At 41.1% G+C, this 26,746-nt stretch overlaps 2 protein-coding genes across 2 annotated transcripts; both read left to right on the forward strand.

Moving 5' to 3' along the window:
• Nucleotides 1–6,265: 6,265 nt before the first annotated feature.
• Nucleotides 6,266–10,126, forward strand: LOC140824316 (uncharacterized). Its single transcript, XM_073185916.1, has one exon. It carries the CDS (start codon nt 6,266–6,268, stop codon nt 10,124–10,126), a length of 3,861 nt encoding a protein of 1,286 aa, XP_073042017.1.
• A 12,504-nt stretch (nt 10,127–22,630) lies between these two features.
• LOC140824317 (uncharacterized) lies at nt 22,631–26,491 on the forward strand. Its single transcript, XM_073185918.1, has one exon. It carries the CDS (start codon nt 22,631–22,633, stop codon nt 26,489–26,491), a length of 3,861 nt encoding a protein of 1,286 aa, XP_073042019.1.
• The last annotated feature ends 255 nt before the right edge of the window (nt 26,492–26,746 follow it).

Here is a 26,746-nt window from a genome sequence, read left to right on the forward strand (position 1 = left end):
GTTTACAACGGGAAATAAAATACTTAAATAAGCGAAAAATAAAATAAACTTCTTGATTCATCTTAATATCAGCCCCAAAACTGGTATTGTTCATCTTGCTCGATTTCCTCTTCTGACTTATCTGGGGGAGAGTAGAGTATATTGTGCGCGATATGGTCGTCACTCATTAAGTGAAGGACGTTCCGAGCACGTACATACCAAATACACATGATCTTCGAATAGCAACATATCATAAGTATAAACATAAACATAAATTGGCCTAGGAACTGAATTTTTTCTATTTTCATGGTTTACTGATATCAGTCCATAATTTTTATTCTTCTAAAGGGCGAGAGTGTATAACGGTTATAATCCCACTATGTAAAGGTCATATTTATCATGTTTTGGGAGTCCTACACATATCCAGTTTAATCCTCACAGTTCCAAAACATATACGTACGATAATCGTATTAAAAAGGTGTTGAAAACAGAGTAACGGTGTTCGACCAAAAGTTTCAAAAATGAAATAATTCATACACAACATATTTTAAAACAAGCCCACTTACCTTAATATTGCTTGAAGAATTCGAAAACACGGAATAATCGTGCAAACGACACTTCCCAAACGCACTAGCACTCCGACTTAAAAAACAGTCGTCTTGCATAATTATTTGCGACTTATTGCACCGTTGGATATAGACAGCTCGATCTTAGTTCGTTCATGAAGAATTGAAATGGTAAAAGGCCGTGCAATTTGTGATATGTAGGCTCTTTTGGATTATTTATTTATATTTTTTTCTCTCTATAGAGTGGACCAATTCTATATTATCCAAAAAAAAAAAAAAAACACACACACACACAAAAGAAACGAGATGGACCGAACTAGATATGTAAGAGTTAGTTTTCATGAATGCATGCTTGGACTTTTATGGTGTTCTTTTCCCATTATAAACATTGAAAGAATCCCTTGTTTTTAATGTTATACGTTGACAATTATTAGACGAGTTTAATATTAATAAATAAATTTTCAATTGCAAACTTATTCTAATTTTTACGAAAAGAGATCAAGAGAAAGGCATTCTAAACCAGCCTGAATAATAATAATAATAATAATAATAATAATAGGTGATCTTCGGCTAAGCATCAAACATCAAGCATTCGACTGGTTCATTGTCACTTTCACTAGATCAACTTTATGAGCTAGAGGTTTTAGAGTCTGACTCAGCCCACTTACTTTACTTTCTTAAGAAACTAACACTTTTTGTCCTCTCTTCTTTCTAAATATTTCCTTTATCTCCTCTTCTGCAATGATTTCTTCTAACCTTCTACAGTCTGGTAGAATCTACAATGAAGTTACTTGTATTTTCACAATTGAAACATGCTTGATAATCGACAGTTGATTCATTTTTATAGTTGTTCTTTCTATTGGAACCTTGAAAATTTTGTGATTCTTCCTCACGAAAAAAATTTCTTAGCTTCTTTATGAGAGTGACATGACATCATTACCCAGTTATTCTACTGATTTTGAGGGGGATTATTTTGTTGAAGCAAGTGCTTTTGTTGTTTGGGGAATGGATGGTTCCCCTTCAATTCTTGTTCTCAGCTCGAGCTCATAACTTCTCGGAACAGAAAACAAATCATGCTAGATTTTTCATATCTTTAGATTCTTGCATGGCCATGGTCTTGCCATCTCATTCCTTTCGCAGAACTCTCATCATTTTCAGAGCAACTTCCAGATTTTTGTACGTACTCTTTCCCAAAGGCAGCTGGATCGATTACAATACTATTAAATCTTTCATCAAACTCATTCATAGTCTCACCAGCTTTCATCTTTGTGCTATCAAATTTCTGCATAGCCGCTATTTTTTTTTCATTGGTCTGGTCATTGCCTTCATAGAGTCGAGTTAATTTCTCCCAAATATCTTTGGCTATAGAACAAGTCTTAAATTTGCTGAACATGTTTTGATCCAGAGTTTTGTATAGAATGTCCCTAGGAGCATTGTCCAAATTGGCTTTCTTATTGTCTTCGGCAGTCTATTCTGATCTTGGTTTCTCGGTCATTTATGGAGCTCCATCTGTTATTTCAACGATAGTATTGGCCTTCATAATCATCATTGGTCTGTCAGTTATGACATATCATATATCGTCATCTTGAGCTGATAAATGTGCATGCATACAAATCTTTCAATTATCATATTCTTCTTTTAAGAACATAGTTATTTTATTAAAAGAAACTATTTGTGTCTATCATAGTTCAGAGATCAAGAAAAACCTTTATGATATCACTTGTCAAGATCGGGGATAGAGCTTTGCGAGTAAATTTCAAAATAAATCAAAATTAACAACTCAATTTTGAATCTCGATCATATAAGGTACTATAAAGAAATTAAAAGTATTTAAAAGTGAAAAAAGCTTGCGGTACAAACTGAATTGATATACTCAAACTATAATAAATGGTAAAATAGATCATAAAAATTTGAGAATTTGTTTATGAAAGTTCAGAAACAAAGATTTATCATTAATATCCCACTAGATGATTTGATTGGTAGAACACCTTATACAAACACACTTCAGTTCGGTTCAAAAACTTTATCGAGCCGAAACTCCTAGCAACTTTTCAAAAATAACAATATGTTCAGAAACAGGCTTATGACATTTTACAATCAACTCACTACATAAATTAGCTCAAATACAGAAGATTGAATGTGAATAAAATGCACGAATGATCCTGAAAAGATCTGATAAAAACTTGTAGTGTGTGCAATCTGATCGAATGAATAAAACTTGATAATATGTTGTAGAGAACTTCAAATGATTTTTTAATACGCAAATGATCTTATGATTTTTAAGTCGACACCGGCGTTGTTTTACAACCATACAATTAAAAACAAGTCTCGTAATAGAGTATAAACAAAAAATCAGTTTATTACTCATAAGCAATCATAAAAATGTCTTTACAACATACGTTCTTAAAACAATAAAAATATATGAAAGAGTTTACAACGGGAAATAAAATACTTAAATAAGCGAAAAATAAAATAAACTTCTTGATTCATCTTATTATCAGCCCCAAAATTGGTATTGTTCATCTTGCTCGATTTCCTCTTCTGACTTATCTGGGGAGAGTAGAGTATATTGTGTGTGATATGGTCGTCACTCATTAAGTGAGAGACATTCCGAGCACGTACATACCAAATACACATGATCGTCGAAAAGCAACATATCATGCATAGCATATGATAAGTATAAACATAAACATAAATTGGCCTACACACTGAATTTTTTCTATTTTCCATGGTTTACTGATATCAATTCATAATTTTTATTCCTCTAAAGGGGAAAGACTGTATAACGGTTATAATCTCACCATGTAAGGGTCATATTTATCATGTTTTGGGAGTCCTACACATATCCAGCTTAATCCTCACAGTTCCAAAACATATAACGTACGATAATTGTATTAAGAAGGGGTAGAAAACAGAATAACAGTGTTCGACCAGAACTTTCAAAAGTGAAATAATTCATACACAACATATTTTAAAACAAGCACACTTACCTTAGTATTGCTTGAAGAATTCGAAAACACAGAATAATCATGCAAACGACCCTTCCAAAATGCACCAACACTCTGACTGAAAAAACAGTCGTGTTGCATAATTATTTGCGACTTATTGCTCCATTGGATCAGGCTCAAATTTCACACTACATTAAAACCTGCGTCAACTAAATTATGAACGGTAGAAATATGATCTGGAAGTCGTTTTGATCTTTTTATGGACAAAAAACCGTAGGTATACTGTTATCGTCTAAATCTGAGCAGTTTTTTTGTGAAGACTATAAAGATTAATACACGTCTATATTTAAATAAATAATTATATGTTCAAAAATTTGGGTTCTCACGCGTTGATTGTGGACAATATATTCACAACGATTGACTTTGTTGGTTGGACTGCCTCAACTAACTCGATTGTATGCATTAGTTCCATAACAATCAATATAGCCCGTAAATGGATCCAGATTTCTCAAGTTCAAAGTCGAGCCATACATACATATATATATATATATATATATATATATATATATATATATATATATATATATATATATATATATATATATATATATATATATATATATATATATATATATATATTTAGTTCGTTCGTGAAGAATTGAAATGGTAAAAGGCTGTGCAATTTGTGATATGTAGGCTCTTTTGAATTATTTATTTATATATTTTTTTGTCTCTATAGAGTGGACCAATTCTATATAATCCAAAAAAAAAAAAAAAAAACACACACACACACACACACAAAAGAAACGAGATGGACCGAACTAGATAAGAGTTAGTTTTCATGAATGCACGCTTGGACTTTTATCGTGTTCTTTTCCCATTATAAACATTGAAAGAATTCCTTGTTTTTAATGTTATACGTTGACATTTATTAGACGAGTTTAATATTAATAAATAAAATTTCAATTGCAAACTTATTCTAATTTTTACGAAAGAGATCAAGAGAAAGGCATTCTGAACCAGCCTGAATAATAATAATAATAATAATAATAATAATAATAATAATAATAATAAAGAGAAGAGCAATCCTGTCGAACCTAGAATTGGCAGAAATCACGTACGTACCTACATTAGTTTAACAATTTGGCTTCTTTATCTTTTAGTTTTTTTTCCCAACAAAGTAATATGTCGTAGCGTTGGAAATTTTTTATATGACTCCGATCATCACTGAGATGTTCATATGTATATCGATGTTTCGGCGAAAAAATAAATCAAAACTGCAAGAAGCCAAGTTATTATACTAAAATCTAATCTGACCTATTATATGAGTAGAAGCTAATACCAAGGTTCTAAAAAGCGTGAAGCGCCTCGAAGCGCGGATTTCGAGCTTTAAGCTTTTCAAACTTAAGTGAGATTAGCACATGCTTATTTTTAGTATAATTGTAATTATCTCAAACCAATAAATAAATAGAATAATATGATAAATTTAAGTCGGATGCATTAATTCTCATATTTATAAAAGCATAAAAATCTCAAAATTACAATCTTTATTTGTTTTTGCAACTAAACCACATTAAAAAAATGCTAAATATTTGTCAAATCATTATCAAACATGTTTAATCATAATTAAAATTAAAAATAAACATCTAAATTACAAACCTAATTTTTTATTTTAAAATAAAAAGACATACCTCAAAATAAAAAAATTTAAAATAAATAGATGCGGTTAATTGTAATTAAGTACACTTATTAAACGTATTAATTACGCTTAATTCGGTCAAACTACCGTTTTAGCCGCTTTTCTCCGAAGTGGGGCGTTTTTGTCGAGCCTCAAGCTTAAGCGGAACACTGGCTAATACATGTTCGCTTAAGCGCGCTTTTTAGAGCACTGACTAATACACGTCAATTTACAGGTCAATTTTGTATTATTTTTTTTAAAAAAAACTTTAAATCTCTAATAAATATTGGTCTCGAAAATTTTGCATCCACGTATTCAAATCCCAAGTTTAGCTTTTACCATGTGATACCCCTATAAGGGCCCGGGTCATGGAGGACCCGGGAAGTTTCATTGAGTAGCCCATATAGAAAGCGGGAGGGCGATTGTTACCCACGCGACTGGGCGCTTCATGCATGACCGGGTATTTACTTACCTCCCGGGCAACAAGGGACCGGGCTTTCATGCTAAAGCCGAGGACTCAATACTCGAGTAACTTACTTAGAGGATCTTATAGATTGTAGGGAAGAAAACGACTGGGCGGGAAGTCAACGTCTTTCGCCTGAACGTATCCCCGAAAATATGGAGAAGAAAGGGACTGGACATGCAGTCAACGTCCCTTATTCTTGGAGTACCCACGAAGCTATCGGGTAGAAAGGGACCCGACAGGCCGTCAACGTCCGAGGGTACAGGTAGTAGGTGAGCACGCGCATCAAGGTAACCCTAGCTCCTCTTCAAATAGCAGGTATCGTTGACATTTTACGAGTCTGAAATTTCTTCACTCTCAAGCATCCATACATATTGCTTTAAGTTTCCCTCTCGACAACCCTGCTGACTTAAGCATCGGAGTGGTCACGCCGGACACCCTTCCGGCGCCCATTCACGAGTTCCTTTCATTGTTTGCAGGTCACGATCGAAGCCATCTACCTTGCTCATTTTCCTAAACAATACTATAAATTCTTGATTTGACCCGGTGGAGCACCCGACCCTGCTCATCCATTTTACCCGGATCTTATCATTGGCGCCGTCTGTGGGAAACTTGAGACTAAGGCGTTGATATGGCTCACACGAGGAAAACTAACCAGAACACTTCCCGGGTCCAGGGAGTTGACGCGAATCATTCAAGACAAGAGGACGCTCCTCCAGATCTTATCACTATGACTCCAGCGGAGTTTGATAAACGCATTAATGAAGCCGTAGAGAGAGCTATGGCTAGGCGGGAAGCTTCCCACCATGATATACCACTCGAGAAGGAACCAGAAAAAGAGCAGGAGCAGCAGCAGGAATTGAGGGAGGAGGAGAAGAGGGGAGAAGTGGAGGAATCCTCTGCTGGTTCTAAGTCACCAACGATAGCCGAGGAGATGCTGGAGTTAAAACAGAAAATGAAAGTCTTGGAAGGACAGTTGGAAAATCGTGGAACTTCTCGAGCGTCTGTCAAAGGACGCCCGTTTGCTGAGGCTATCATCCGGGAACCTCTTCCTGGAAACTTTAAATCTGCTAAGGTAAGGGCGTATGATGGAAACGAGGACCCGGAAGAACACCTGGCCAGGTTCGAGAATATGGCTATGCTGCACTGTTACACTGATAGGATCAAGTGTAAAGTGTTTTTAACCACGCTGGTGGACTCAGCTCAGAGATGGTTTGATGGATTGGCTCCATTGAGTATTGAATCATTTGAGGATTTTCGGAAAGCCTTCTTACACCATTTCAGCAGCAGTAAGAAGTATAAGAAAACTGCTTTCAGTTTGTTCGAAGTGAGACAGGGACCGGAGGAAAGTTTGAGGATGTATATCAAGAGGTTTAACAAAGTGGCCTTGGATGTGCCAACTTGTGCTGCAGAGACAAAAACTACTGCCTTCACTCAAGGCCTAAAAGAGAGTGAGTTCTTCAAGTCATTAACGAAAAAAGTGCCTGAAGATTTTGAGGATTTGCTGTCTCGGGCAGAGAAGTATATCAATATGGAAGAAGCCCAAAAACAAAAGAGAGAAGCCATCAGGAAGGAAAGAGGGGACCGGGCACCTAAGCCCGAGGAGAGGGGACCACGGTGGGGTAATCCAGGGCACTTTTCCCCGCATGTGCCTTTGAAAATTATCCGTGAAAGAGAAGTGCAGGAATGCAGTAGGGATCCGGTTCCCAGTCATCAGATGTCCCAACCCGGGAAAAGTGGATTTTGCACCAGGCATGGTGTGTGTCAGCATAGCACCGAGAATTGTAAGGCTTTGAAAAGAAGTTATGTCCCACCCACCAATCAGGGGCATGACCAGTACATCAAAAGGTCGAGAGGTCCACCTTGGACCCCCCGGCCGCCAGTATCTCATGCTCGAGTAGACTCAAGAAACAACCCGGGAAACCATATGGGTAGGAGGAGGGAGCCAGAACCTGAGAAGAGGAGTCCTTCGTCCCCTGTTGCTGGATTGATTAAGATGATATCGGGAGGATCCACCGATGGAGATTCAAATCGGGCCAGGAAATCAAGAAGTAGGCGGGAGTGTCTGGAGGTGGAAGGATCTAGAAGGAACGAGGCCGTGATCAGCTTTGGCCCGGAGGACCTGAAGGGAATAAACATGCCCCACAATGACGCTTTGGTTATCCAAGCTCGGGTGGCCAATTACGACATTCTGAGAGTCTTCGTGGATTCCGGCAGTTCAGTCAATGTGATTTTCAAAGATGCCTTAGTGCAGATGGATTTGCAAGGGTTTAAGTTGGAAGCTGTGGAGACTGCCCTTTTTGGTTTTGCTGGACATGCAGTTTATCCGGAGGGAGAAATTGTTCTGCCACTCACTCTAGGCTCCCGGGACGTCAAGAAAACGGTCATGACCACCTTCACAGTGGTGGACTCCCCATCATCTTACAATATCATTCTGGGGAGACCGGCCATGAATGAGTTGAGGGCAGTACCATCTACTTATCATCAAAAGATCAAATTTCCAGTGGGAAGCCAGGTGGGAGAAGTTTGTGGAGATCAACCCTCTTCCCGAAAATGTTATGTGGAAGGTATCCGGGCAGATCAGGGCAAGTCGAAAAAGGAGGGGAAGAAACCCAGGATGGAAGAAGTTTGGAAGGGTGGAGTGGAGAAAGGAGAAGTTCACTTTGTAGCAGAGGAAGAGCAGGAAGCTGTGGAGATAGGACCAGGCCGACAGATCCGGGTGGCCCGAGACCTCGATATATCCACCCGGGTCAGTTTACTTAAATGTTTAAAGACTAATATTCATGTATTTGCCTGGTCCCAGCAGGAACTAACGGGGATTTCACCCCTGATATCTGAGCATCAATTAAACATTCTCCCGGGAGCTCACCCGATCAAACAGAAGAAGAGACACTTTGGTCCCGAGAAAGACAAAGTTATTGATGAACAGGTGAAAGAGTTGCTGCAAGCCGGCCACATCCGGGAGGTACAATTTCCTACATGGCTCTCGAATGTGGTGCTGGTACCCAAAGCTGCCGGGAAATGGAGGATGTGTGTTGATTTTCGGGACCTCAATAAAGCTTGTCCCAAGGATCATTACCCATTGCCCCGGATTGACCAGTTGGTGGATTCCACCTCAGGCTTCGAGCTGCTCAGTTTCATGGATGCCTATCAGGGATATCATCAAATTCCCTTAGCAAAAAATGATCAAGACAAGGCCAGTTTCATCACCTCAGGAGGTACATTTTGTTATGTGGTGATGCCTTTCGGGTTGAAAAATGCAGGGGCCACATATCAGCGTTTAATGGATAAAGTCTTTGAGAAGCAGCTGGGAAGGAATCTGGAGGTTTATGTGGATGATATTCTGGGAAAGTCAAAAGAGGTGATGGATTTTATCGCTGATTTGGAAGAAACCTTTACCACTCTGACATCTTATGGAATCAAGCTCAATCCCGCTAAATGTATTTTCGGAGTCAAGAGTGGTAAGTTCTTGGGCTTTATAGTGACAGAGCGGGGGATCGAGGTCAACCAAGAAAAAGTGAAGTCCGTCTTATGTATGCCTTCTCCCCGATCTGTCAAAGAAGTGCAGAAGCTGACCGGGAGGATTGCCTCCCTATCTCGGTTTATATCTCGGTCAGCCCACAGAAGTTATCCTTTCTTTCAGGTTCTCAGAAAAGCCCAAAAGTTCGGATGGGATGACAAGTGCGAGCAGGCTTTCCAAGATCTTAAAAAGCATCTAGCTGAGCTTTCAGTTCTGGTAAAGCCTGAGCCCGGGGATAAATTGTTTGTCTATTTATCCACTACTGAATATGCTGTCAGCTCTGTCCTAATAAAGGAAGAAGGCTCGGATCAAAAGCCTGTCTATTATGTCAGTCACGCCCTAAGAGGTCCCGAGCTGCGGTATAGTGAAGTGGAGAAGATGGCCTTGGCTTTAGTTGTGACTGCCCGGAAATTGCGGCCTTATTTTCTATCGCATCCTATTATCGTTCTTACTGACAGCCCGCTTGGAAGAATTATGACTCATTCTGAAGTATCCGGGCGGATGATCAAATGGAATGTGGAATTGGGGGAATACGATATTGAGTATAAGCCCCGGTTGGCCATAAAAGCGCAGGCTTTATCCGATTTCCTATCTGAGATGATTCAACCTGCTGAGGAAGAGAGATGGAGGGTGTTTGTAGACGGGGCTTCTTGCCTGGTTGGATGTGGAGTAGGAGTCGTGATAATCTCCCCATCGGGAGAGAAGATTAAATTGGCAGTCAAAATTGGTTCCCGGGTAACAAATAATGAAGCAGAATATGAGGCTGTTCTAGCCGGCATCCGGGCTGCCCGAGAAATTGGAGCGGCTAGGATTATATTGTATTCCGATTCACAGTTGATTACTCAGCAGATCAAGGGCGCGTATGAGGTCAAGGACGACAAAATGCTCAAATATTTGCATCTCATCAAAGCCCAGGCAGTAGTATTTGTGGATTGGAGCATCGAACAGATACCCCGAGAAGAAAATGGATAGGCTGATGCCCTAGCAAAAATGGCTGCTTCTTTGTCGGAAGACAGCACCCGGGAGGTTTTATTTGTTTCCCGAGCAGTTCTAACTATTGAAGAAGAAGAAATGTTGACAATACCCGAGGATTCTTGGATGACCCCTCTGATCAAATTCATTCGGGACAATGAATTGCCCGAGGAGAGAGCTCGAGCACAGAAAATAAAAAGACAAGCCCTCAGGTTTGTTCTCTTAAATAATATCTTATACAGGAGATCATTCCAGGGACCATTGTTGAAGTGTTTGAGCGGGAAGGAAGAGATTTATGTTCTTCAAGAGATTCATGAAGGATGCTGTGGTGAGCATTTGGGGGGAACATCTTTAGCTCGGAAAGCGATGCTAGCCGGGTTCTGGTGGCCGACTCTTCACCATGATTCAGCTCGAGTGGTCCGGACTTGTGAAAGCTGTCAACATCATTCCAACTTTCAGCACAGCCCAGCTACTCCTATGAAGCCTATTTGGGCATCTTGTCCTTTTGATCAGTGGGGTATGGATATAGTCGGCCCATTGCCAGTTGCTCGGGCCCAGAAAAAATTCCTGTGGGTGGCTGTGGATTACTTCTCCAAATGGGTGGAAGCCGAGCCCTTGGCTAAAATCACCGAGCAAGAGGTTTTGAAATTCTTATGGAAGAATATAGTATGTCGCTTCGGCATACCCCGGCGATTGATCTCGGATAATGGGAGACAGTTTCAAGGAAAAGAAATAACGTCTTGGTGCCAGGAAATGAAGATCACCCAGTCCTTCACTTCTGTTGCGTACCCTCAGGCCAATGGGCAGACAGAAGTTGTAAACAGAATCATTGTGCAGGCTTTAAAGACCAGACTGCAAGGCAAAGGGAAGGACTGGGTAGAAGAATTACCCAGTGTACTATGGGCATACAGGACTACTCCTCGGGCACCTACCCAAGAAACTCCATTCAGCTTGGTGTATGGATCTGAGGCCATCCTTCCTGTTGAGATTGGTCAAACATCTGCCCGGGTAGAATCTTACCCGAGCAACAACGAGGGTAGCCGTGCATTGGAACTGGATCTATTAGAAGAAAAGAGGGACCAAGCCATTATCCGGATGGAGGCATATCGAAACCGGGTCATGAAATCCTACAACAAAAAGGTCCGAGTTCGAGACTTGCAGATAGGGGACTTGGTGATGAAGAAGGTTAATCCAGCTGGGGACGTGGGCAAGCTCGAAGCTCGATGGGAGGGGCCTTACAAAATCATTAAGAGAGTCAGTTCAGGATCCTTTTACCTAGAAGATGCTCAGGGTAAACTTCTTAAGAGACCTTGGAATGTACTTCATTTGAAGAAATATTACGCTTAGCCAATGTACAGCTGTAATTTTCACTTTGAAGAAATAATAAAGGATCGTTTTCCTCATTCTTTTGCCTACTATAAGTGATATTGTGTAAAACTGAGGAGACATAAGCCCAGGGTTCTACTCCCTGGCTCGGGGCTCCGTACCTCGACCATTCCAAAGTCCCGGGACCTGTTCCCCGGCCTAAGGTTCCGCACCTTAGTGTTACATAAGCCCAGGGTTCTACTCCCTGGCTCGGGGCTCCGTACCTCGACCATTCCAAAGTCCCGAGACCTGTTCCCCGGCCTAAGGTTCCGCACCTTAGTGTTACATAAGCCCAGGGTTCTACTCCCTGGCTCGGGGCTCCGTACCTCGACCATTCCAAAGTCCCGGGACCTGTTCCCCGGCCTAAGGTTCCGCACCTTAGTGTTACATAAGCCCAGGGTACTACTCCCTGGCTCGGGGCTCCGTACCTCGACCATTCCAAAGTCCCGGGACCTGTTCCCCGGCCTAAGGTTCCGCACCTTAGTGTTACATAAGCCCAGGGTACTACTCCCTGGCTCGGGGCTCCGTACCTCGACCATTCCAAAGCCCCGGGACCTGTTCCCCGGCCTAAGGTTCCGCACCTTAGCTCCTCATAAACCCAGGGCACTACATCCTGTTAAGTGTCCGTTCGTTCCAGGCATTCACATCACAGATATCCATTTAAAGTGCGGAAGGCTAATACCCGTTCACATGATTTGGTATCTTAGTTAGTTCTCAACACTTGGAAAATTGTTAGATTTGTTAGAACAAGAATATCCTGATCATATAAGGAACGAGTACTGAATTTTCGTAAATATTGCGAAGAATGATAAAAGGAAAGAAAATATTGCATTACTACGAAGCCCGAAGACAGGGAGTGAACTTAAAAATGAAAAGATGACAAGCCTATTCTATATCAGCAGGGCTGTTTTCTGGCTCTTTCACCTCCTCTGTCGGCTTCTCTATTTGCTCTGCTTCTCCCTCTCCAGGTTTTTCTTTTTCCTCCCCCTCTACGGACTTCTCCTGTTTCTCCTCCTCTACTAGATGGACCCGAACTAGATAGATTAGTTTTCATGAATGCAACGCTTGGACTTTTATCGTGTTCTTTTCCCATTATAAACATTGAAAGAATCCCTTGTTTTTAATGTTATACGTTGACATTTATTAGACGAGTTTAATATTAATAAATAAATTTCAATTGCAACTTATTCTAATTTTTACGAAGAGATCAAGAGAAAGGCATTCGGAACCAGCCTGAATAATATAATAATAATAATAATAATAATAATAATAATAATAATAATAATAATAAAAGAAGAGCAATCCTGTCGAACCTAGAATTGGCAGAAATCACGTACGTACCTACATTAGTTTAACAATTGGCTTCTTTATCTTTTAGTTTTTTTTCCCAACAAAGTAATATGTCGTAGCGTTGGAAATTTTTTATATGACTCCGATCATCACTGAGATGTTCAATGTAATCGATGTTTCGGCGAAAAAATAAATCAAAACTGCAAGAAGCCAAGTTATTATACTAAATCTAATCTGACCTATTATATGAGTAGAACGAATACCAAGGTTCTAAAAAGCGTGAAGCGCCTCGAAGCGCGGATTTCGAGTTTAAGCTTTTCAAACTTAAGCGAGATTAGCACATGCTTATTTTTAGTATATTGTAATTATCTCAAACCAATAAATAAATAGAATAATATGAAAATTTAAGTCGGATGCATTAATCTCATATTTATAAAAGCATAAAAATCTCAAAATTACAATCTTTATTTTTTTTGCAACTAAACCACATTAAAAAAATGCTAAATATTTGTCAAATCATTATCAACATGTTTAATCATAATTAAAATTAAAAATAAACATCTAAATTACAAACCTAATTTTTTATTTTAAAATAAAAAGACATACCTCAAAATAAAAAAATTAAAATAAATAGATGCGGTTAATTGTAATTAAGTACACTTATTAAACGTATTAATTACCTTAATTCGGTCAACTACCACCGTTTTAGCCGCTTTTCTCCGAAGTGGGGCGTTTTTGTCGAGCCTCAAGCTTAAGCGGAACACTGGCTAATACATGTTCGCTTAAGCGCGCTTTTTAGAGCACTGACTAATACACGTCAATTTACAGGTCAATTTTGTATTATTTTTTTTAAAAAAACTTTAAATCTCTAAAATATTGGTCTCGAAAATTTTGCATCCACGATTCAATCTCCAAGTTTAGCTTTTACCATGTGATACCCCTATAAGGGCCCGGTTCATGGAGGACCCGGGAAGTTTCATTGAGTAGCCCATATAGAAAGCGGGAGGGCGATTGTTACCCACGCGACTGGCGCTTCATGCATGACCGGGTATTTACTTACCTCCCGGGCAACAAGGACCGGGCTTTCATGCTAAAGCCGAGGACTCAATACTCGAGTAACTACTTAGAGGATCTTATAGATTGTAGGGAAGAAAACGACTGGGCGGGAAGTCAACGTCTTTCGCCTGAACGTATCCCCGAAAATATGGAGAAGAAAGGGACTGGACATGCAGTCAACGTCCCTTATTCTTGGAGTACCCACGAAGCTATCGGGTAGAAAGGGACCCGACAGGCCGTCAACGTCCGAGGGTACAGGTAGTAGGTGAGCACGCGCATCAAGGTAACCCTAGCTCCTCTTCAAATAGCAGGTATCGTTGACATTTTCGGGTTCGAAATTTCTTCCACTCTCAAGCATCCATACATATTGCTTTAAGTTTCCCTCTCGAAACCCTGCGACTTAAGCATCGGAGTGGTCACGCCGGACACCCTTCCGGCGCCCATTCACGAGTTCCTTTCATTGTTTGCAGGTCACGATCGAAGCCATCTACCTTGCTCATTTTCCTAAACAATACTACTAAATTCTTGATTTGACCCGGTGGAGCACCCGACCTGCTCTACTCCATTTTACCAACGGATCTTATCATTGGCGCCGTCTGGGAAACTGAGACTAAGGCGTTGATATGGCTCACACGAGGAAAACTAACCAGAACACTTCCCGGGTCCAGGGAGTTGACGCAATCATTCAAGACAAGAGGACCTCCTCCAGATCTTATCACTATGACTCCAGCGGAGTTTGATAAACGCATTAATGAAGCCGTAGAGAGAGCTATGGCTAGGCGGGAAGCTTCCCACCATGATATACAACTCAGAAGGAACCAAAAAAAGAGCAGGAGCAGCAGCAGGAATTGAGGGAGGAGGAGAAAGGGGAGAAAGTGGAGGAATTCTGCTGGTTCTAAGTCACCAACGATAGCCGAGGAGATGCTGGAGTTAAAACAGAAAATGAAAGTCTTGGAAGACAGTTGAAAATCGTGGAACTCTCGAGCGTCTGTCAAAGGACGCCCGTTTGCTGAGGCTATCATCCGGGAACCTCTTCCTGGAAACTTTAAATCTGCTAAGGTAAGGGCGTATGATGGAAACGAGGACCCGGAAGAACACCTGGCCAGGTTCGAGAATAGCTATGCTGCGCACTGTACACTGATAGGATCAAGTGTAAAGTGTTTTTAACCACGCTGGTGGACTCAGCTCAGAGATGGTTTGATGGATTGGCTCCATTGAGTATTAAATCTTTGAGGATTTTCGGAAAGCCTTCTTACACCATTTCAGCACAGTAAGAAGTATAGAAACTGCTTTCAGTTTGTTCGAAGTGAGACAGGGACCGGAGGAAAGTTTGAGGATGTATATCAAGAGGTTTAACAAAGTGGCCTTGGATGTGCCAACTGTGCTGCAGAGACAAAAACTACTACTGCCTTCACTCAAGGCCTAAAAGAGAGTGAGTTCTTCAAGTCATTAACGAAAAAAGTGCCTGAAGATTTTGAGGATTTGCTGTCTCGGGCAGAGAAGTATATCAATATGGAAGAAGCCCAAAAACAAAAGAGAGAAGCCATCAGGAAGGAAAGAGGGGACCGGGCACCTAAGCCCGAGGAGAGGGAACCACGGTGGGGTAATCCAGGGCACTTTCCCCGCATGTGCCTTTGAAAATTACCGTGAAAGAGAAGTGCAGGAATGCAGTAGGGATCCGGTTCCCAGTCATCAGCTGTCCCAACCCGGGAAAAGTGGATTTTGCACCAGGCATGGTGTGTGTCAGCATAGCACCGAGAATTGTAAGGCTTTGAAAAGAAGTTATGTCCCACCCACCAATCAGGGGCATGACCAGTACATCAAAAGGTCGAGAGGTCCACCTTGGACCCCCCGCCCGCCAGTATCTCATGCTCGAGTAGACTCAAGAAACAACCCGGGAAACCATATGGGTAGGAGGAGGAGACAGAACCTGAGAAGAGGAGTCCTTCGTCCCTGTTGCTGGATTGATTAAGATGAAATCGGGAGGATCCACCGATGGAGATTCAAATCAGCCAGGAAATCAAGAAGTAGGCGGGGTGTCTGGAGGTGGAAGGATCTAGAAGGAACGAGGCCGTGATCAGCTTTGGCCCGGAGGACCTGAAGGGAATAAACATGCCCCACAATGACGCTTGGTTATCCAAGCTCGGGTGGCCAATTACGACATTCTGAGAGTCTTCGTGGATTCCGGCAGTTCAGTCAATGTGATTTTCAAAGATGCCTTAGGTGCAGATGGATTTGCAAGGGTTTAAGTTGGAAGCTGTGGAGACTGCCCTTTTTGGTTTGTGCTGGACATGCTTTTATCCGGAGGGGAAATTGTTCTGCCACTCACTCTAGGCTCCCGGGACGTCAAGAAACGGTCATAGACCACCTTCACATGGTGGACTCCCCATCATCTTACAATATCATTCTGGGGAGACCGGCCATGAATGAGTTGAGGGCAGTAGCATCTACTTATCATCAAAAGATCAAATTTCCAGTGGGAAGCCAGGTGGGAGAAGTTTGTGGAGATCAACCCTCTTCCCGAAAATGTTATGTGGAAGGTATCCGGGCAGATCAGGGCAAGTCGAAAAAGGAGGGGAAGAAACCCAGGATGGAAGAAGTTTGGAAGGGTGGAGTGGAGAAAGGAGAAGTTCACTTTGTAGCAGAGGAAGAGCAGGAAGCTGTGGAGATAGGACCAGGCCGACAGATCCGGGTGGCCGAGACCTCGATATATCCACCCGGGTCATTTTACTTAAATGTTTAAAGACTAATATTCATGTATTTGCCTGGTCCAAGCAGGAACTAACGGGGATTTCACCCCGATATCTGAGCATCAATTAAACATCTCCCGGGAGCTCACCCGATCAAACAGAAGAAGAGACACTTTGGTCCCGAGAAAGACAAAGTTATTGATGAACAGGTGAAAGAGTTGCTGCCAAGCCGCCCACATCCGGGAGGTACAATTCCCCTACATGGCTCTCGAATGTGGTGCGGGTACCCAAAGCTGCCGGGAAATGGAGGATGTGTGTTGATTTTCGGGACCTCAATAAAGCTTGTCCCAAGGATCATTACCCATTGCCCCGGATTGACCAGTTGGTGGATTCCACCTCAGGCTTCGAGCTGCTCAGTTTCATGGATGCCTATCAGGGATACATCAAATTCCCTTAGCAAAAATGATCAAGACAAGGCCAGTTTCATCACCTCGGGAGGTACATTTTGTTATGTGGTGATGCCTTTCGGGTTGAAAAATGCAGGGGCCACATATAGCGTTTAATGGATAAAGTCTTGAGAAGCAGCTGGGAAGGAATCTGGAGGTTTATGTGGAGATGATATTCTGGGAAAGTCAAAAGAGGTGATGTTATCGCTGATTTGGAGAAAAACCTTTACCACTCTGACATCTTATGGAATCAAGCTCAATCCGCTAAATGTATTTTCGGAGTCAAGAGTGGTAAGTTCTTGGGCTTTATAGTGACAGAGCGGGGGATCGAGGTCAACCAAGAAAAAGTGAAGTCCGTCTTATGTATGCCTTCCCCCCCGATCTGTCAAAGAAGTGCAGAAGCTGACCGGGAGGATTGCCTCCCTATCTCGGTTTATATCTCGGTCAGCCAACAGAAGTTATCCTTTCTTTCAGGTTCTCAGAAAAGCCAAAAGTTCGGATGGGATGACAAGTGCGAGCAGGCTTCTCCAAGATCTTAAAAAGCATCTAGCTGAGCTTCAGTTCGGGTAAAGCCTGAGCCCGGGGATAAATTGTTTGTCTATTTATCCACTACTGAATATGCTGTCAGCTCTGTCCTAATAAAGGAAGAAGGCTCGGATCAAAAGCCTGTCTATTGTCAGTCACGCCCTAAGAGGTCCCGAGCTGCGGTATAGTGAAGTGGAGAAGATGGCCTTGGCTTTAGTTGTGACTGCCCGGAAATTGCGGCTTTATTTTCTATCGCATCCTATTATCGTTCTTACTGACAGCCCGCTTGGAAAATTATGACTCATTCTGAAGTATCCGGGCGGATGATCAAATGAAATGTGGAATTGGGGGAATACGATATTGAGTATAAGCCCCGTTGTGCCATAAAAGCGCAGGCTTTATCCGATTTCCTATCTGAGATGATTCAACCTGCTGAGGAAGAGAGATGGAGGGTGTTTGTAGACGGGGCTTCTTGCCTGGTTGGATGTGGAGTAGGAGTCGTGATAATCTCCCCATCGGGAGAGAAGATTAAATTGGCAGTCAAAATTGGTTCCCGGGTAACAAATAATGAAGCAGAATAAGGCTGTCTAGCCGGCATCCGGGCTGCCCGAGAAATTGGAGCGGCTAGGATTATATTGTATTCCGATTCACAGTTGATTACTCAGCAGATACAAGGCTGTTATTTCAACGATAGTATTGGCCTTCATAATCATCATTGGTCCGTCAGTTATGACATATCATATATCGTCATCTTGAGCTGATAAATGTGCATGCATACAAATCTTTCAATTATCATATTCTTCTTTTAAGAACATAGTTATTTTATTAAAAGAAACTATTTGTGTCTATCATAGTTCAGAGATCAAGAAAAACCTTTATGATATCACTTGTCAAGATCGGGGATAGAGCTTTGCGAGTAAATTTCAAAATAAATCAAAATTAACAACTCAATTTAGAATCTCGATCATATAAGGTACTATAAAGAAATTAAAAGTATTTAAAAGTGAGAAAAAGCTTGCGGTACAAACTGAATTGATATACTCAAACTATAATAAAAGGTAAAATAGATCATAAAATTTGAGAATTTGTTTATGAAGTTCAGAAACAAAGATTTATCATTAATATCCCACTAGATGATTTGATTGGTAGAACACCTTATACAAACACACTTCAGTTCGGTTCAAAAACTTTATCGAGCCGAAACTCCTAGCAACTTTTCAAAAATAACAATATGTTCAGAACAGGCTTATGACATTTTACAATCAACTCACTACATAAATTAGCTCAAATACAGAAGATTGAATGTGAATAAAATGCACGAATGATCCTGAAAAGATCTGATAAAAACTTGTAGTGTGTGCAATCTGATCGAATGAATAAAACTTGATAATATGTTGTAGAGAACTTCAAATGATTTTTAATACGCAAATGATTCTTATAGATATTGGCTCTGACGTTAATAAATTTGATTTGTAGATACAATGTACTATATATCCGATATTGATGTAGGTATTGTCATGTGTGCTTGAGCAATAAATTATTTTGGATACTTAATGGATACTAGAATATGTTCGAGGAGAGAGAATAATATTCAAATATTTTTTGTGTGTGAGAACATTCTCAAAATAACTCGGAGACAACTGGTTGTGCCACGTCTCGAGACCGGAGTAAGTCGACACCGGCGTTGTTTTACAACCATACAATTAAAAACAAGTCTCGTAATAGAGTATAAACAAAAAATCAGTTTATTACTCATAATCAATCATAAAAATGTCTTTACAACATACGTTCTTAAAACAATAAAAATATATGAAAGAGTTTACAACGGGAAATAAAATACTTAAATAAGCGAAAAATAAAATAAACTTCTTGATTCATCTTATTATCAGCCCCAAAATTGGTATTGTTCATCTTGCTCGATTTCCTCTTCTGACTTATCTGGGGAGAGTAGAGTATATTGTGTGTGATATGGTCGTCACTCATTAAGTGAGAGACATTCCGAGCACGTACATACCAAATACACATGATCGTCGAAAAGCAACATATCATGCATAGCATATGATAAGTATAAACATAAACATAAATTGGCCTACACACTGAATTTTTTCTATTTTCCATGGTTTACTGATATCAATTCATAATTTTTATTCCTCTAAAGGGGAAAGACTGTATAACGGTTATAATCCCACCCTGTAAGGGTCATATTTATCATGTTTTGGGAGTCCTACACATATCCAGCTTAATCCTCACAGTTCCAAAACATATAACGTACGATAATTGTATTAAGAAGGGGTAGAAAACAGAATAACAGTGTTCGACCAGAACTTTCAAAAGTGAAATAATTCATACACAACATATTTTAAAACAAGCACACTTACCTTAGTATTGCTTGAAGAATTCGAAAACACAGAATAATCATGCAAACGACCCTTCCAAAATGCACCAGCACTCTGACTGAAAAAACAGTCGTGTTGCATAATTATTTGCGACTTATTGCTCCATTGGATCAGGCTCAAATTTCACACTACATTAAAACCTACGTCAACTAAATTATGAACGATGGAAATCTGATCTGGAAGTCGTTTTGATCTTTTTATGGACAAAAAACCGTAGGTATACTGTTATCGTCTAAATCTGAGCAGTTTTTTTGTGAAGACTATAAAGATTAATACACATCTATATTTAAATAAATAATTATATGTTCAAAAATTTGGGTTCTCACGCGTTGATTGTGGACAATATATTCACAACGATTCACTTTGTTGGTTGGACTGCCTCAACTAACTCGATTGTATTGGCTCAATATGCATTAGTTCCATAACAATCAATATAGCCCGTAAATGGATCCAGATTTCTCAAGTTCAAAGTCGAGCCATACATACATATATATATATATATATATATATATATATATATATATATATATATATATATATATATATATATATATATATATATATATATATATATATATATAGACAGCTCGATCTTAGTTCGTTCGTGAAGAATTGAAATGGTAAAAGGCCGTGCAATTTGTGATATGTAGGCTCTTTTGAATTATTTATTTATATATTTTTTTGTCTCTATAGAGTGGACCAATTCTATATTATCCAAAAAAAAAAAAAAAAACACACACACACACACACACAAAAAAGAAACGAGATGGACCGAACTAGATAAGAGTTAGTTTTCATGAATGCACGCTTGGACTTTTATCGTGTTCTTTTCCCATTATAAACATTGAAAGAATCCCTTGTTTTTAATGTTATACGTTGACATTTATTAGACGAGTTTAATATTAATAAATAAAATTTCAATTGCAAACTTATTCTAATTTTTACGAAAGAGATCAAGAGAAAGGCATTCTGAACCAGCCTGAATAATAATAATAATAATAATAATAATAATAATAATAATAATAATAATAATAATAAAGAGAAGAGCAATCCTGTCGAACCTAGAATTGGCAGAAATCACGTACGTACCTACATTAGTTTAACAATTTGGCTTCTTTATCTTTTAGTTTTTTTTCCCAACAAAGTAATATGTCGTAGCGTTGGAAATTTTTTATATGACTCCGATCATCACTGAGATGTTCATATGTATATCGATGTTTCGGCGAAAAAATAAATCAAAACTGCAAGAAGCCAAGTTATTATACTAAAATCTAATCTGACCTATTATATGAGTAGAAGCTAATACCAAGGTTCTAAAAAGCGTGAAGCGCCTCGAAGCGCGGATTTCGAGCTTTAAGCTTTTCAAACTTAAGCGAGATTAGCACATGCTTATTTTTAGTATAATTGTAATTATCTCAAACCAATAAATAAATAGAATAATATGATAAATTTAAGTCGGATGCATTAATTCTCATATTTATAAAAGCATAAAAATCTCAAAATTACAATCTTTATTTGTTTTTGCAACTAAACCACATTAAAAAAATGCTAAATATTTGTCAAATCATTATCAAACATGTTTAATCATAATTAAAATTAAAAATAAACATCTAAATTACAAACCTAATTTTTTATTTTAAAATAAAAAGACATACCTCAAAATAAAAAAATTTAAAATAAATAGATGCGGTTAATTGTAATTAAGTACACTTATTAAACGTATTAATTACGCTTAATTCGGTCAAACTACCGTTTTAGCCGCTTTTCTCCGAAGTGGGGCGTTTTTGTCGAGCCTCAAGCTTAAGCGGAACACTGGCTAATACATGTTCGCTTAAGCGCGCTTTTTAGAGCACTGACTAATACACGTCAATTTACAGGTCAATTTTGTATTATTTTTTTTAAAAAAAACTTTAAATCTCTAATAAATATTGGTCTCGAAAATTTTGCATCCACGTATTCAAATCCCAAGTTTAGCTTTTACCATGTGATACCCCTATAAGGGCCCGGGTCATGGAGGACCCGGGAAGTTTCATTGAGTAGCCCATATAGAAAGCGGGAGGGCGATTGTTACCCACGCGACTGGGCGCTTCATGCATGACCGGGTATTTACTTACCTCCCGGGCAACAAGGGACCGGGCTTTCATGCTAAAGCCGAGGACTCAATACTCGAGTAACTTACTTAGAGGATCTTATAGATTGTAGGGAAGAAAACGACTGGGCGGGAAGTCAACGTCTTTCGCCTGAACGTATCCCCGAAAATATGGAGAAGAAAGGGACTGGACATGCAGTCAACGTCCCTTATTCTTGGAGTACCCACGAAGCTATCGGGTAGAAAGGGACCCGACAGGCCGTCAACGTCCGAGGGTACAGGTAGTAGGTGAGCACGCGCATCAAGGTAACCCTAGCTCCTCTTCAAATAGCAGGTATCGTTGACATTTTACGGGTCTGAAATTTCTTCACTCTCAAGCATCCATACATATTGCTTTAAGTTTCCCTCTCGACAACCCTGCTGACTTAAGCATCGGAGTGGTCACGCCGGACACCCTTCCGGCGCCCATTCACGAGTTCCTTTCATTGTTTGCAGGTCACGATCGAAGCCATCTACCTTGCTCATTTTCCTAAACAATACTATAAATTCTTGATTTGACCCGGTGGAGCACCCGACCCTGCTCATCCATTTTACCCGGATCTTATCATTGGCGCCGTCTGTGGGAAACTTGAGACTAAGGCGTTGATATGGCTCACACGAGGAAAACTAACCAGAACACTTCCCGGGTCCAGGGAGTTGACGCGAATCATTCAAGACAAGAGGACGCTCCTCCAGATCTTATCACTATGACTCCAGCGGAGTTTGATAAACGCATTAATGAAGCCGTAGAGAGAGCTATGGCTAGGCGGGAAGCTTCCCACCATGATATACCACTCGAGAAGGAACCAGAAAAAGAGCAGGAGCAGCAGCAGGAATTGAGGGAGGAGGAGAAGAGGGGAGAAGTGGAGGAATCCTCTGCTGGTTCTAAGTCACCAACGATAGCCGAGGAGATGCTGGAGTTAAAACAGAAAATGAAAGTCTTGGAAGGACAGTTGGAAAATCGTGGAACTTCTCGAGCGTCTGTCAAAGGACGCCCGTTTGCTGAGGCTATCATCCGGGAACCTCTTCCTGGAAACTTTAAATCTGCTAAGGTAAGGGCGTATGATGGAAACGAGGACCCGGAAGAACACCTGGCCAGGTTCGAGAATATGGCTATGCTGCACTGTTACACTGATAGGATCAAGTGTAAAGTGTTTTTAACCACGCTGGTGGACTCAGCTCAGAGATGGTTTGATGGATTGGCTCCATTGAGTATTAAATCATTTGAGGATTTTCGGAAAGCCTTCTTACACCATTTCAGCAGCAGTAAGAAGTATAAGAAAACTGCTTTCAGTTTGTTCGAAGTGAGACAGGGACCGGAGGAAAGTTTGAGGATGTATATCAAGAGGTTTAACAAAGTGGCCTTGGATGTGCCAACTTGTGCTGCAGAGACAAAAACTACTGCCTTCACTCAAGGCCTAAAAGAGAGTGAGTTCTTCAAGTCATTAACGAAAAAAGTGCCTGAAGATTTTGAGGATTTGCTGTCTCGGGCAGAGAAGTATATCAATATGGAAGAAGCCCAAAAACAAAAGAGAGAAGCCATCAGGAAGGAAAGAGGGGACCGGGCACCTAAGCCCGAGGAGAGGGGACCACGGTGGGGTAATCCAGGGCACTTTTCCCCGCATGTGCCTTTGAAAATTATCCGTGAAAGAGAAGTGCAGGAATGCAGTAGGGATCCGGTTCCCAGTCATCAGCTGTCCCAACCCGGGAAAAGTGGATTTTGCACCAGGCATGGTGTGTGTCAGCATAGCACCGAGAATTGTAAGGCTTTGAAAAGAAGTTATGTCCCACCCACCAATCAGGGGCATGACCAGTACATCAAAAGGTCGAGAGGTCCACCTTGGACCCCCCGGCCGCCAGTATCTCATGCTCGAGTAGACTCAAGAAACAACCCGGGAAACCATATGGGTAGGAGGAGGGAGCCAGAACCTGAGAAGAGGAGTCCTTCGTCCCCTGTTGCTGGATTGATTAAGATGATATCGGGAGGATCCACCGATGGAGATTCAAATCATGCCAGGAAATCAAGAAGTAGGCGGGAGTGTCTGGAGGTGGAAGGATCTAGAAGGAACGAGGCCGTGATCAGCTTTGGCCCGGAGGACCTGAAGGGAATAAACATGCCCCACAATGACGCTTTGGTTATCCAAGCTCGGGTGGCCAATTACGACATTCTGAGAGTCTTCGTGGATTCCGGCAGTTCAGTCAATGTGATTTTCAAAGATGCCTTAGTGCAGATGGATTTGCAAGGGTTTAAGTTGGAAGCTGTGGAGACTGCCCTTTTTGGTTTTGCTGGACATGCAGTTTATCCGGAGGGAGAAATTGTTCTGCCACTCACTCTAGGCTCCCGGGACGTCAAGAAAACGGTCATGACCACCTTCACAGTGGTGGACTCCCCATCATCTTACAATATCATTCTGGGGAGACCGGCCATGAATGAGTTGAGGGCAGTAGCATCTACTTATCATCAAAAGATCAAATTTCCAGTGGGAAGCCAGGTGGGAGAAGTTTGTGGAGATCAACCCTCTTCCCGAAAATGTTATGTGGAAGGTATCCGGGCAGATCAGGGCAAGTCGAAAAAGGAGGGGAAGAAACCCAGGATGGAAGAAGTTTGGAAGGGTGGAGTGGAGAAAGGAGAAGTTCACTTTGTAGCAGAGGAAGAGCAGGAAGCTGTGGAGATAGGACCAGGCCGACAGATCCGGGTGGCCCGAGACCTCGATATATCCACCCGGGTCAGTTTACTTAAATGTTTAAAGACTAATATTCATGTATTTGCCTGGTCCCAGCAGGAACTAACGGGGATTTCACCCCTGATATCTGAGCATCAATTAAACATTCTCCCGGGAGCTCACCCGATCAAACAGAAGAAGAGACACTTTGGTCCCGAGAAAGACAAAGTTATTGATGAACAGGTGAAAGAGTTGCTGCAAGCCGGCCACATCCGGGAGGTACAATTTCCTACATGGCTCTCGAATGTGGTGCTGGTACCCAAAGCTGCCGGGAAATGGAGGATGTGTGTTGATTTTCGGGACCTCAATAAAGCTTGTCCCAAGGATCATTACCCATTGCCCCGGATTGACCAGTTGGTGGATTCCACCTCAGGCTTCGAGCTGCTCAGTTTCATGGATGCCTATCAGGGATATCATCAAATTCCCTTAGCAAAAAATGATCAAGACAAGGCCAGTTTCATCACCTCGGGAGGTACATTTTGTTATGTGGTGATGCCTTTCGGGTTGAAAAATGCAGGGGCCACATATCAGCGTTTAATGGATAAAGTCTTTGAGAAGCAGCTGGGAAGGAATCTGGAGGTTTATGTGGATGATATTCTGGGAAAGTCAAAAGAGGTGATGGATTTTATCGCTGATTTGGAAGAAACCTTTACCACTCTGACATCTTATGGAATCAAGCTCAATCCCGCTAAATGTATTTTCGGAGTCAAGAGTGGTAAGTTCTTGGGCTTTATAGTGACAGAGCGGGGGATCGAGGTCAACCAAGAAAAAGTGAAGTCCGTCTTATGTATGCCTTCTCCCCGATCTGTCAAAGAAGTGCAGAAGCTGACCGGGAGGATTGCCTCCCTATCTCGGTTTATATCTCGGTCAGCCCACAGAAGTTATCCTTTCTTTCAGGTTCTCAGAAAAGCCCAAAAGTTCGGATGGGATGACAAGTGCGAGCAGGCTTTCCAAGATCTTAAAAAGCATCTAGCTGAGCTTTCAGTTCTGGTAAAGCCTGAGCCCGGGGATAAATTGTTTGTCTATTTATCCACTACTGAATATGCTGTCAGCTCTGTCCTAATAAAGGAAGAAGGCTCGGATCAAAAGCCTGTCTATTATGTCAGTCACGCCCTAAGAGGTCCCGAGCTGCGGTATAGTGAAGTGGAGAAGATGGCCTTGGCTTTAGTTGTGACTGCCCGGAAATTGCGGCCTTATTTTCTATCGCATCCTATTATCGTTCTTACTGACAGCCCGCTTGGAAGAATTATGACTCATTCTGAAGTATCCGGGCGGATGATCAAATGGAATGTGGAATTGGGGGAATACGATATTGAGTATAAGCCCCGGTTGGCCATAAAAGCGCAGGCTTTATCCGATTTCCTATCTGAGATGATTCAACCTGCTGAGGAAGAGAGATGGAGGGTGTTTGTAGACGGGGCTTCTTGCCTGGTTGGATGTGGAGTAGGAGTCGTGATAATCTCCCCATCGGGAGAGAAGATTAAATTGGCAGTCAAAATTGGTTCCCGGGTAACAAATAATGAAGCAGAATATGAGGCTGTTCTAGCCGGCATCCGGGCTGCCCGAGAAATTGGAGCGGCTAGGATTATATTGTATTCCGATTCACAGTTGATTACTCAGCAGATCAAGGGCGCGTATGAGGTCAAGGACGACAAAATGCTCAAATATTTGCATCTCATCAAAGCCCAGGCAGTAGTATTTGTGGATTGGAGCATCGAACAGATACCCCGAGAAGAAAATGGATAGGCTGATGCCCTAGCAAAAATGGCTGCTTCTTTGTCGGAAGACAGCACCCGGGAGGTTTTATTTGTTTCCCGAGCAGTTCTAACTATTGAAGAAGAAGAAATGTTGACAATACCCGAGGATTCTTGGATGACCCCTCTGATCAAATTCATTCGGGACAATGAATTGCCCGAGGAGAGAGCTCGAGCACAGAAAATAAAAAGACAAGCCCTCAGGTTTGTTCTCTTAAATAATATCTTATACAGGAGATCATTCCAG

Source organism: Primulina eburnea, chromosome 2, assembly GCF_022965805.1.
Source record: "Primulina eburnea isolate SZY01 chromosome 2, ASM2296580v1, whole genome shotgun sequence".
Classification (NCBI taxonomy): Eukaryota; Viridiplantae; Streptophyta; class Magnoliopsida; order Lamiales; family Gesneriaceae; genus Primulina; species Primulina eburnea.